This window comes from Maniola jurtina, chromosome 19, assembly GCF_905333055.1.
Source record: "Maniola jurtina chromosome 19, ilManJurt1.1, whole genome shotgun sequence".
In the NCBI taxonomy this organism is placed as follows: domain Eukaryota; kingdom Metazoa; phylum Arthropoda; class Insecta; order Lepidoptera; family Nymphalidae; genus Maniola; species Maniola jurtina.
In genome coordinates, this window is record NC_060047.1 from 5604525 (window position 1) to 5618311 (window position 13787).

The window sequence follows — 13787 nt, forward strand, 5'->3', positions numbered from 1 at the left end:
ACAAAGCAAGCATTCATTCATTCATTCATTCATATTCAATCAAAAAACTAAAAAAATGAAAAAGTGTTATTTCTTGTACGGATGATACGGAACCCTTCGTTTGCAAGTCCGACTCGCACTTCACCAGTTTTTTCTTAACCTCCTTTACTTTGTCTTAAAACTTTAAAAAAATCCCCTGTTCCCGTTTCATTAGTAGCACGTGTACGGCCGTCGCTATTGTCAACAGTCCCGCCTTTTCCGGCGCGTCCCGTTCTGCACTTGGTTCCGCTTCCTTTGCTATTCAGAATGCTATTTGAAGTTTCACGCTCACTTCATAAATTGTTTGTTCCTCCGATCCCTTTAGTTGAGTGAACAAATCTCGGAGCAAAGTAAATTGAATATGAATATTAAAAAAATGTTTACCAATATATTATGTAATCAAGAGTTAATATAGTCCTATAGTAATGTTTTTTGGAGCCAGTGCTAATTAGCTTATTAGCTGCGCGAATCTTCTATGCCTCATAATTTTTAGAGACTTCACAATAGAACTTTCAGAAAGACATAAAACCGTTAATTTTTGACCCCTGACCCAAAAAGAGGGGAGTTATAAGTTTGACGTGTGTATCTGTCTGTGGCATCGTAGCTCCTAAACTAATGAACCGATTTTAATTTAGTTTTTTTTTTGTTTGAAAGGTGGCTTGAACGAGAGTGTTCTTAGCTATAATCCAAGAAAATCGGTTCAGCCGTTTGTGAAAGTTATCAGCTCTTTTCTAGTTACTGTAACCTTCACTTGTCGGGGGTGTTATAAATTTTTAATTTTCACTTGTCAGAGTTTGTGGTTAGGTATTGAAGTCGGCTAATTTTATCGCCTGAGAGTTCCCCATAATGTTCTTCAAGTTGTGTGAAGTCACTATTGATCCGCACTTGGCCGGCGTGGTGGACTAAGGCCAAGCCCTTTTTATCACTCAGCGAGCCGGTGATTGGTTGATGATGATGATAAAATTATCAGCTCTAAAATCACCTGTTTTCCATATGGAACATGGGAATATAAAGAACATGAAAAAGTGAATAGCATTACTATAATTGGACTGTCAATAATTTAGATTTTAGTGTATCTAAAGCGAATTATCATAAATATTGCAAAATCACATAGACTCCTTCCAAACGCCAAAGGTAATTCATTTGTGAGACACACCTATTAAATAAATTAGGAATTTAGAATGTATCAAAGAATAGTAAATTAATTTCAGAAAGACATAAAACCGTTAATTTTACCCAAATTGGATACACGTTTTGCAATTTCTCTGTATTTTTTACTTACATCAACATTGAGAAACTATTTAAACTAATGAGTTATACATCAAATACAGTATAGTTGAGTATAGGATGTAAGTTTAGAAAGTAAATAGTTGAAATAGTGATGTCATGTCACGTAAGTCTGTCTCTGTGCACACCCTGGCACCTTAGGTGAACTCGGCACTGGGAGCAACGTTATCCAATTGGATATTCTGCAAATAATCAAATTGGTACCTAATCAATCTTATAATATTGACATACTTACATTTTATATTTCACAAAAGAACTTAATATCTAGGGCAAAGTTCCAAGCAGATTCAAAGACCATTTTTGTAAAATTTTGAACTTGCTACTTGGAGAAAATGTTTCAAGTAGTTTGTGTGTGATCACGCGATTTCGACACGCTCGGTATTGATTTGCATGGATATGTCGATTGTCGCCAAATCTTCACCGATTATGGATTGACGCAACGCCTAAAATATGGACCCTACTAGATGATGCCCGCGACTTCATTCGGGTGAATTTAGATTTAATTGAATAAATATTATATCAATCGGTATCTGTTTAACTATTAAGGAATCGATGGTAACGATTTGCATAAAATATTGCTTCAGTCTGGCTATATTTACGTTCTAAGCGGAAATATCTGACCAAGGTTTTAAGGTTCGTAGTAAATAATAGAGCCTTCTAGTCCTGTGACATGTGACTGCTTTCATATATAATAAATATCTAAAGTTTTCAAGTACAATGTTCACCAAATAACTTGAACAATGATTTGATAGATTGCGAATGGCGGTGTGCCCGCGATTGGTTGATCCGTCGTCGCGAGTGCACGTGATTGGTTGATAATGATAAGTTGGTCCATGCTTCTCGTTCTATTCGCCAATTTTAACTCACTACGCTGCTTTTTTGCTCAAGACATTTTCCGGACAGTGTAAAGTGTAAACAAACATGAGATCAGAGTTGGCATGAATCTACGAGTATCTATGCCCAAAGGTCCTTGCTTTGAAACATCCTCTGCTGGACATAGATAGGTCTCTTACGTCAATGTTTCTTGTAGAGACTTCCACACGACACGGTCTTGTGACGTTCCCTGACGGATCCCAGTGGAGTGGGATTAGTTATTGTAACTTCAAAACATACACTTAGGTTATATTTGGCTAGGTGAGAAAGCAGGCCAGGTTTCCAAGATCGGACTACTATCTGAAAATTGAGACTTAGGGCCGAGTAATCCTTTGGAATAACTCTAGCAAAATATTATACTTATACATTTCTGTGGTGTGTGTTCCTATGGCATGAATGAGTATATTATAGAGAACGATTTCTGTGCATTATTGATGAACTTATGAATAATCCGGTAAATATCGAATTGTCAGAGCGAAAACAAGTTGGAAAGTCTGTTCCAGACGGTAGCTGTGCCAATACAGTTTATTCACTGGGCAATAAATATTCCGTTCCGTCCAATCTAAGTTCCTCTGTCACCATTAATCTTGGAGCTCTCGTACTTGTGAAGAGCAGAAGGGTTTTCTTGGTGCCCTATTGGATGCCTTAAAAACACTTAATTTAAAGCAAAGTTAAAACTTAAATACTAACAAAACCTGTAAACTTGTGTTTACCTAACTAAACGGAAGACAGAAAATGCTTTTTTAAGCCCCGACCCAAAAAGAGGGGTGTTATAAGTTTAACTTGTGTATCTGTGTATCTGTCTGTGGCATCGTAGCTCCTAAATTGATGAACCGATTTTGATTTAGTTTTTTTTGTTTGAAAGGTGGCTTGATCGAGAGTGTTCTTACCTATAATCCAAGAAAATCGGTTCAGCTGTTTGAAAGTTATCAGCTCTTTTCTAGTTACTGTAGCACTTGTCGGGGGTCGGTACATGAAATTTTATACGGCGGATCCTATTTGCGTTTGCCTATTGTTGGCTTTTTAACCACAAGCAACCTAACTTCTTTATCATTAAATGAAGTCATCTAGCAAAGCTGATTTCGCTGAGAGGCTAATTATGCCTTTTATCCTAATTGCGGTCTGACCTTACTTGTTGTTTAACAGTGCTACGCGAACGTCTCAACCGCAATTATGAGGTTATATAAGTTTTTATTTATATAACTTACGTTTGTTAAAATAATTAAGTTTTTATTAAACACTTATTGAAAATGTTTACAATAAAACTTAAAGCTAAGCTTATCTAATCACTGGATGGCGCCAAAAATACTGGTTCTATTTTCGCGCTGGGCAGCCGGGCGGATCCTTTACGCAAAAAATTAGCCAGCTCTTTATAACCTGACATAGATTTCAAATAAAACTTAACATCTAAGCAAAAAGTTTAAAATTTGAGTAATTTGAAAAGGTCAATGAGCCAATGGTCCTTATTGGCTCCTATATTATGCCGGGCCGCATTTGAAGCACTTATTTCAATTCTTGAGCATTGTATTTCTATGTAACCTGATTAAGATACTCAGAAATACGAACTACAGAAACGTAAATGTGTAACTTGTAAAAAGTTTGTATTTATTTTATCGTTCTTTCTACTTCATTAAGAATGTAATCATGATAATATTATAATTATCACGTCTCTAAGTAATATAATAATTATTGGTTGGAAACCTCGTGTAGTCAATTATTGCTAGTTGGGTAGGAGTTGTTCCATAAATTAAATCATTAGACAGCGTTAATTTCGCCACAGGAGTCTAATCATAGCTCGTTATCTTAATCGGACCGGGGCTGGACCTTATCCTTTGTTTGACATCGCTAAAATGTCATCATTATATTATGCGACAAACAGCTATACCCACAGCCCAGCTAGCATGGGCAGTAGATAAAAATTATATCCCCGATTATATACATCCACTGATTTCTATGACATCGATGGATATAATCGGGGGATATAATTTTTATCTACTTCGCATGCTAGCCGGGCAGGAATAGGAAGTACTAGTACCTATATACATTATACAGGGCTACTACCAGGGCGAGTCAGCTCCTTATTTATTCTTATTAGGTCATCGTAGTATATGATAATATGTTGCACGGTATGCTTAGTGAACAAAATTATCTATTTAGATGTGTGGGTTATCATTGTACAAAATCAGTTAAGATTAATTTTATTAATGTATTTCCGATATACGAATCTGTTTTCCTAATAACCGGTTATTATTGGATATTAACTACGCCTCAACTCACGTAGTTTTAAGTTATTAAATCCTTTCAACCATCATAAGTCCACTGGCTTGCATCATATGACCAGTTCACCGGTGCGACAATATAAGAATTAGTATCAGTTTTTTATGGATAACGGTTTATAATAGCATTTATTCCGGTTCTCTGCTATTTTCGTATCTATATGCGAATTATTAACACATCTATTAGAAAAACTTCCAACGTTAACTTCCTTCAAGTTCTATTGCAGATCTTTGTCTTATTAATTAACATAAACGTGCTGTTTTTAAGTACTCATGAGATATAAAATTATATAAACTACTTTATTGTTTATGTAAAAGTGGTAGTTCCCCTTTCATTCGATTGTTTCCTAAGTACCTAATTTGTTAAGGCCTTGACTGATAAAGATGATAAATACCCAATATGCATAAATATCTACGGTTACATACATCATCTGCATAACAATTTCCTACCTAGGGTTAGCTGTATTCAAACGATAGTAATTCGTGGGGTGACTTGTCAGAAACACGCACACCATAAAGCGTCTTTTACATTAGGTAGCACTAGTTTTATTTTGTACACCTAATTTATTTCCTGCAACCGGCTTCGCCCGGGTAGCCAAAGTTCTCTGAAGATAGAATTACCTCTTTCCATAAACCGGCCAAGTGCGAATCAGACTCGCGCATCGAGGGTTCTGTACTCGGGTATTTTTTCGACATTTTGCACAATAAATCAAAAACCATTATGCATAAAAATAGATAAAAATCTGTTTTAAAATGTACAGGAAAAGCCCTTTCATATTATGACACTTGGTATCGTTATCTTTTACTTTGAAAATTGAAAATACGAATTATTTGTTCATGAACACATTTCCATTTTTTTTGTGATGTATCCATAAATTTACGATTTTTGCTTTTTTCCTTTACTTGTGCTATAAGACCTACCTACCTGCCAAATTTCATGATTCTAGGTCAACGGGAACTGAAGTATCCTATAGGTTTTCTTGACAGACAAAACAGACGGACAGATAGACAGACAACGAAATGATCCTATAAGGATCCCTTTTTTCCTTTTGAGGTACGGAACCCTAAAAATTGCTAAGAATATTGGTAGAACGGTCGTGGTCATCGCGAAGTGACGACTTTAAGGGCAGAAGTTATGCGCCTGGCGAGCATTCGCCACTTCTCCCTGCTCGCCGACTATAACAGTCTGGTGCACCCGTGCAAGAGAGCGTTAGACTTTTATTCGAACTTTAGTGCATTGAATTCACAAAAGCAGTTCGAAAAGGTCGACTTTAGAGTTTAGATTTAGTACTGTCAATTCAGTTTAAGGTTACATGCACACATGTCAAGGTCTTGCGGTGTATAGGATTCTTTAAATGGTGATACCTATACATCAAGGACTTTTTAGCATGAGTCAGGACATTTCAAGCCTATAGGCGATCGATGGTTTAGTCGAGGCGGAAGTGAATGCGTCTGCCGCAGGAATGTTCCCCTTTGATCGGTTTCCCCGTAGATACACCCTAACAAAACTTTTAACCTCAGCGATTCTTGGTAAATTATCCATCTTGTTGGGGGTATGATCATGGAGTTGTCATGTTACTAGAGCCAGCAAGTCGAATGCCGTAGTTTGACAGCTAAAGTAGTTCACTCTGCCTACAGTGTGACGATTGCAAACACCTCTGATTGGCTAACACTCTTTCGCTATTGGCTAAAATGCACTATCGCAGCAAAAATACAAAGTTACCCAATAACAATTGTGATTCTATAAATGTGATAATCACCAACTTTCGCGCTAAGGTGGGCAGATATCCCACAAAATAGCTGATAACCTGACTGAATAGACAAGTCAGGGTATCAATATTTTTCGGCGACAGAGAGGGGCCCAGTCAACACTGGTACTGGTGTAATACTGTACAAAGTATATGCGAAATTTTATTTGCCTGCCTGTATGTTACATTTTAAGGTACTGTTAGGTAAAGATTTAGCTTGCATTGCAGAAGGACATAGGGTGTAGCATTTATTCTGTTCCTCCCGGAAAACCAAATGATTCTCACGGTAATTTTATTAAACAAGAAAATATTTTTTTTTACAATAAAAGAACTCCTTAAGCCTAGAACACCGAAAACGTAAACACAATAAATGTAGATATCCGATGGAGTGCTTTGACACCCGTACTTAGGGAAACCTGTAATTTCAAATAACCTAAATCTACGTCTACATTTAGCCCTTTATAATTCCGAGCTTAATACCTAATGTGTTTATAATAATGATTATCGGGGCGTTTTTGACGCTTATGTGTTAAGGTTTGCTTACCCTAGTTTATTTAACTCAATGAGAACGATAAATAATTATATGTTCCTATTACAAATCTGAAGTCCGGTATTTTATAATATATAATTTTTTATTCATTCATGAAACTTTCACGTTTAAAGCTTTAATACACCCTTTACTCAATTTCTTCAGTTTTATAGTAAATTTAGGGATAGTCAATAGGTTTAAGGACTTATAGGGCCTAGGTCCTTATATTCATACTTAGGTCTGTGCCAAAATTGACGTAGTGCAAAATTTTACCACTTTCAAGTTTCAAGGTAAGGGTAGGTAGTGATAACGATTTGTGATTCCTTCACAATTGTACCTGATCCTGCCAGTAATTTCAAGTGTTAGTCAGTTTAGATTGTTTTCGGCAACTCTTAAGTTTTCACCCCACACAGCTTCGTCTAAACTCTAAATCATTCTTCTAAGTAGGTGTATCGATCCCGTTGTTACTAGTGCCTATTGCCTTTTCTCTCCAATTAATCAGGAGTGCACTAGAAGTGCGTAGGTACGTGGATATCCCCTCTGAAGTCTAAGTTCCTCTAGTGCTTTTCAAGTAGGCAGGTACCTATAGTAACTATGGGGCTAATAAAAATTAGTTATTTCTTCCTTAGGACTTCTTTATACGCGTCTGTCTGTTTTTTTCTTTCTTATGAACTACAGTTAGAGCAATGCTCATGTCCTATAGAAATTGTAGGTAAGAACTAATATGGATATAAGCTCTGGGGTCATCGAACGATAAGCGTTTCAGGATTAAAGACTACAAATTGCAATCTTTCTTAGAAAAAGCCTAGTGTAGTGTGTAGCAGCCTAGATATAAACAGACGAAAATTGATGGTTTACATGAAAACACCAACCATACACCAACATTTCAAATTATACTTAATATATTTTGTGCTCACAAAAGCTTTTTTATACGTAGACATTATATGAAACAGCTGATTTTACATTCCGTGTGCGTCACGTAACTTGTAACAGAGGTTGCATGGCAAGTGCGACTCGCGAGGCGGTCGGGGGTGGGTGCGCGCGCAGCGGCGCGGGTGGCGGCGCGGGTGGCAGCGGAGCGGCGGCGCGCGGCAGTCCGGCCGCCCCCGCAGCTCGCTCCGGTCCCGGCGCCGCCGGCTCCCGCTCGGATGCCGCTGCCGGCCGCCGCCTGCGATGGTCCACGCCGGGCCGGCCGCGCGCGCGCCCTTACGCGCTATGTTCGCCGCCGCTGAGGCGAAGCCGCGACGCGCCGTCTCGCCACTCGGTATACCCAAGTCGCCGTCGTTCCACTCGGGGCTGGACCTCGTCGCCAACCAGGGCACCAAGCGCTCCGAGAGCGTATCTGACGTAACGCGCGCGTTCCGTTTCGCGCTCTTCGGCATGGAGGGGCAGGGGCCGCAGCAGAAGGCGCCCTCCCCGCCGGACGCGCGCTCGCCGCCGCTGCCTGTCAACTCCGTCGCCACCGCCGCCGTCTCACCCGAGCGGCCGCCGATTTCCAATGATAAAGAGAGCTTGATGGTACAGCTGCCGCTGCTCAAAGGTTCGTCTCCGTGCTATCAAAATATCCCATGCAGCCGGCGCTGTAGGCATATCTGCTCGGCGATCTCCACAATCGTGTTCCATAAATACAGGTTGTTATGAAGAAAGAAATGTAACAAAAACAAGAATTACAGTTGCAAAGGAACACAACCGTTTATGTCTTCAGTAACGTAGACGCCTGTCTTTGGCTTTTATCGACCATGCACGTTGAATGACTAAATATTGTCTACGCCTAATCGGCCTTGGAGTGTGTCAAGCAGGCACTACAATGTTTCTCGTTGTGCTTAGGGTACTTTGGACTTCTTGAAATTTAGAAATTATAGCGAAGCACCCGGTAAAAATGCTGCAGAAATATATCGACCCGTCAGTAACCAGCAGTTTGAGAGTAATTTACAAAAGTTATAGAAAAATGGACGCTATGTCCTTAGTCCTTACGTTCTGCTTACTCACGTTTGAATAAAAAAAATGCTAAATATAATGTTGCAGTATTGCCCATGCTAACAGTAACATATCGACCCATTATTCAGAAGCCGGCGTTTTGCATCATACGCTCATAGCTACACGAATGATATAGGTTATGGGCAATAGAATGTGACGTCCTTTCGCCCTATGTCACATTCATACGAGTATGATATTTAATACTCTGGCACATCACAATATATAACCTAGATTTTAATATTTGGAACGGGGAAATTGCTTTGTTCTTATCAGACATGTTAACATGAATACTACTCAGTACTCACCCTAATTGAGATCATAATAGTGTCACTTAGCGTTCACTGTTTGAAATTAGATCATCATACTCAATGTAACAACGGGGTTACAATATATTTAACACATCATCATCATTAACCCATTGTCGGCTCATTACTGAGCACGGGTTATCAGAATGAGAAGGGTTTGGCCATAGTCTACTACTTCTTTTTCTTTGTTAGTCTTTATTTATCCATTGTTAGACATAGCCCTCCTCGCGTGCACGCCATCCTTCTTGGTGTTGGGCAAGCTTCCTCCAGTTTTTCCCGCAAGTTTGGTGATGTCGTCGGACCAACGGGATGCTTGTCTTCCAACGTTTCTCCTTCCGGTACATGACCTCCATTCCAGTAGCAAACGAGTCCATCGGTCATCTGTGGTCCTGCAGACATGCCCTGCCCATCTCCATTTCGGCCTGGACACTTTTAAAACAATATCAGTAAGTCCCGTTCTTTTCCGGATTGTGGCGTATAGTCTACTACGCTTCTGGCTAACTGCGGATTGGCAGACTTCACACACTTTTCATAATATTATAGCGATCTTTCAGACATACAGGTTTTCTCACGATATTTACCTTCGATACCTACTTAATTGCTTAAAACGTATATAACTCCGAAAAGTTTGAGGTGCGTGTCCGGGATCAAACCTGGACCTGAGGAGGAGACCAACGCGGTCTTAATCACTAGGCTATCACTGCTTTATTTATCTATTAAATATTTTAATGCAAGTTAGTGCTAGTTCACTGTGCTGAAGCCTGATCTAATAATGAATCCAAAATACAAGTGAAAAGCCAAACTTGTAAACATCTAAAGGAACCTCCCGTACTTCAAAAGGAAAAGAGGAGCCCTTATAGGATCACTTCGTTGTCTGTCTGTCTGTCGTATCTGTCGAGAAACCCGTACTTCCCGTTGACCTAGAATCATGAAATTTGACAGGTAGGTAGGTTTTACAGCAAGCACACTAAAGGGAAAAAATCCAAAAATAATAATAATTTGTGGTTACATCACAAAAAAAAAAATTAAAATGTGGACAAAATAAATACTTAATAGTATTTTCAACTTTCAAAGTAAGATTACCATACCAAGTGGGGTATCATATGAAAGGAATTTACCTGCACATACTAAAACAGATTTTTATTTATTGTTATGTTTACTAGTCTTTGATTTATCGTGCAAAATGTCGAAAAAATACGACTGTAGAACGGAACCCTTCGCTGCGCGAGTCTGACTCGCACTTGGCCGGTTTTTTTCTCTGGAGATACGAAACCCTAAAAAGGACATTATATCAAAGATGCTAATCGCGTCGTCTTAGCAATATAGGTGTAGGTGTTGTATAATATGACACGATATGAATTGATTAAACAAATATTTGTCCTAACACAGTGGGGTAACTATAACTAGTTAGAGCAAACTAGTTTTTGTCCGCGACTGCGTCCACTTGAATTAAGAATTGTTAAATATCCCGTAGCAATCCATTCTTTACCGAGATAAAAATGCAAAGTTTCGTCAGTGGTCTATCCGTGAAAATGTTAAAAACAGACATACTTTCGCATTTGTTATGTGTGTTATGGACGTGGATATGGATGGACTAACTTAGTCTGACTTTGCACGCGATTGGAAATCAATAGATTCAAGAAATCAGTAGTGCCGATGATTTCATAGAAATTTATTTTAGGGCTGAGACTTCTATCTGAGTATTTTTCAAGGTTCAAATGTAATAAAAAATTATGTTTTCCATGAAAAATCTATGTCATGTAATATCAAAGAGCTAACGCCGATTTTAATTTAGTTTTTTTTGTTTGAAAGGTGGCTTGATCGAAAGTGTTCTTAGCTATAATCCAAGAAAATCGGTTCAGCCGTTTGAAAGTTATCAGCTCTTTTCTAGTTACTGTAACCTTCACTTGTCGGAGGTGTTATAAATTTTTAATTTACACTTGTTGATAACTGAAATTATTACTGAAAGCAAGACATGGAGAAAATTCTGGCAAAAGTAAATAGCAAAACGCTTAGTTTATTTATTATTTTAAGTTGTTACCAAGAAAGATGCTGCGCCACGGCCTTTGGAGTATTTTTTATTCAATAAAATTGGCAAAAACTTCTTTAAGTTCTTCGTATATTATATGCAATAGACAATAATTGTATTTGTAAAACGAATTTATTTCTGTACTCATTCATTCGTTACAGTTTTGTACCCTCTATCTATAATATAGAGTGGGTGTCACTTTTTGGGTAAAAAAATGCACTGCCTCGGCTCGACTCCACTCTGCCGGTGTACGTTGCGCCCTGGAAAACATAGCTGTATGTAGCTTTCTGTTTCTAATAGAGAAAGATATTTTGGAATCAGTCCAGTAGTTTCGAGTTTACCTGTTACATAAATAAGCAAACAAACTTAAGGGGCATGAGACGGGCCTGCCCGCGAAAATCAAATTTAATTTGGTTTTTCGCAATTTGTAAACTAATACGACAACGTAGGCTTATGGTATTTTAATTGCGACAGTGGTATCATCCTCACAGGTTTATATAAAAATCTTTACTTGAAAGAGTCCAGTTTAAGAATGTTAGCTTTTTCAAAAAAACTATTTAAAATTTAAAATAATAAAACAGATATTTGACTCATTCGACGTCACACGATCGCTTCCGAGCAGCCATCTTGAATCGATTTGTATAAATACGGCTGCTTGACGGGTTTTAAATCAGTCTCGCTCCGACTCGAGACTCAACGACTATTAAATACTTTTGTGTTTAGGTCGCCATTTTGATTGAGTGGTTGCAATAGCAATTGCGCCCCGATCAAATTAATATTGCAGTTAGGTTATTTAAAGATTAAAACTCTTGATAAGCCTCTACGCGTTGTGACTTATGTCCTCGCGCAAGCTTAATATGAAAGAACATTTAATAACTTATAAAAATAGTTAAATTATAACGCCCCTTTTGGCCTAAGCCAACAAGAAATTAATTCTAGTATCGACTAATTTGTGAGAACAGTCGATAGTCAATTTCGCGGGCAGGCCCGTCACTTCCACCTTAAACTATGTTTTTACTAAATTAAACATTTCTGACATATAGAATCTTCTATAGTACAAGAAGCTAGGAGTATAATATATTGTACATTGTTTGCTTTACTGGTTTACAATTGATATGAGATAATATTTATGTATGACATTAGTTAGATATGAAGATATAGTATGTTGTTTTCTTATTATATACGGAGGTTATGTATGTAGAAAAAAATATACTTCTATGAGGGTTCTTTGCAGTAGAATCTTCGTACCTTGCGTAGTCTTGACCTATGTATGATAAGCATTTCTAAACTAGGATTGCAAATATGAATGAGTGAAATATGCTTTATAGCACACCAAAAGATAAATGCAAATATGTAAAATATAAATTTAATATTTCGGTCATAAGCGGCACAAGACGACAGAATAACCTTTCAGGTATAGAAATATCACCATGACCATATCAGAGACCATGGAAAGTAGACATCCTTACAAAATCTGTTCAGCTGTGAAAATCTATCAGTAGAGAAGACGACCATCTTCTGTTAAATTCCGACGGGGCAAATTCGTTATCAAGTCCAAACCAATACCTAATTATGTATTTGTTTTTTTTTTTAAAAGAATATTAGCCATGCTAATCATGACTAATACTCCCCTTTCCCCTCCAATTAAGCGTAAAGCTTGTGCCAGGAGTGGGTACGACAATAGTGCAACGGGTGGGGTTTGAACCGCCGACCTTTCGGAATTCAGTACGTTCCTCAACCGTTGAGCTATCGAGGCTCTAATTTATCCTTTGTATCTGTTGTAAGCCTGTACCTGTAATCAATAGAAAAAGTTGAACATGACAAACACAACTGGCGAATATTGCTGTATGTATTGTAAAAGTTGGTTGTCGTTTCCAATATATTTTACCGATAGCAGGCTAGAAGTATTATTCCCAGATGAGTAAACTAACGTTGAGGATGATTAAAAGTTCTCAACAGTGCGTCTTTTGTGTAAAAATACAATCTCAGAATACTTACTATGTGAGATAATAAAATAAAAAATAAAATAAAAATGAAATGCTAATATTGAACGTGACAGGCTGATTCCTAGTTCCATGCAGCGACCCTAACTAATAAGTCAAGCTAATTCCTAGTTCCATGCAGCGACCCTTACTAATGAGTCAAGCTGATTCCTAGTTCCATTTAGCGACCCTTACTAATGAGTCAAGTTGATTCCTAGTTCCAAGCAGCACCTTTAAAATTAAATTAGCTGATTCTTATTTCCATGCAGCGACCCTTAATAATAAAATAGGTCGATTCCCAGTTCCATGCAACGAGTCTTACTAATAAGCCAAGCTTATTCCTAGTGCCATGCAGAGATCCTGTAAGAAGCTAAGCTGATTTCTAGTTCCATGTAGCGATCTAACGGCAGGCGTGTTTAAAGTGTTGCTTTTTATGCATTAAATATAAATTGAAACGTGTCTCTTTTTCCTCGTTTCAATGCACGAATACCTAGCAAGAACATACAAATGGTATGATACTCGGAAGTTTTTAAAGTAAATCGTTTTTGCATTTTAATAGCTAAGCTGGTTTTGCTCTATTGTGTAACATCATATTATGTCTAAGTAAATAAATACAGACGTACTAAACAACAAAAGGAACGAATAAAATGAGATATTTTCAAAGAAAATATTACTGAAGTCAGCGTGCTGATATTTTACTCGTTTACAAAAGCAAAGATATTAAACTTTTCCTGAATACAAAACTTGTAATACAGCCGTGATA

The 13787-nt window shown here is 37.9% G+C and overlaps 1 protein-coding gene across 4 annotated transcripts in view; it reads left to right on the plus strand.

Moving 5' to 3' along the window:
* LOC123875246 (serine/threonine-protein phosphatase 2A 56 kDa regulatory subunit gamma isoform-like) overlaps positions 1 to 13787 on the plus strand; it is a 58731-nt gene that overhangs the window by 25243 nt on the left and 19701 nt on the right. Inside the window, exon 1 of one of the 4 annotated variants that reach the window (XM_045920980.1) lies at positions 7891 to 8271. The exons of the other annotated variants lie outside the window; for them this stretch is intronic. Within the exon in view, the coding sequence (XP_045776936.1) occupies positions 7905 to 8271 (367 nt within the window). The 5' untranslated portion in view covers positions 7891 to 7904. Of the gene's footprint in view, positions 1 to 7890; positions 8272 to 13787 lie in introns of those variants that run through there. 4 annotated transcript variants of the gene reach the window in all.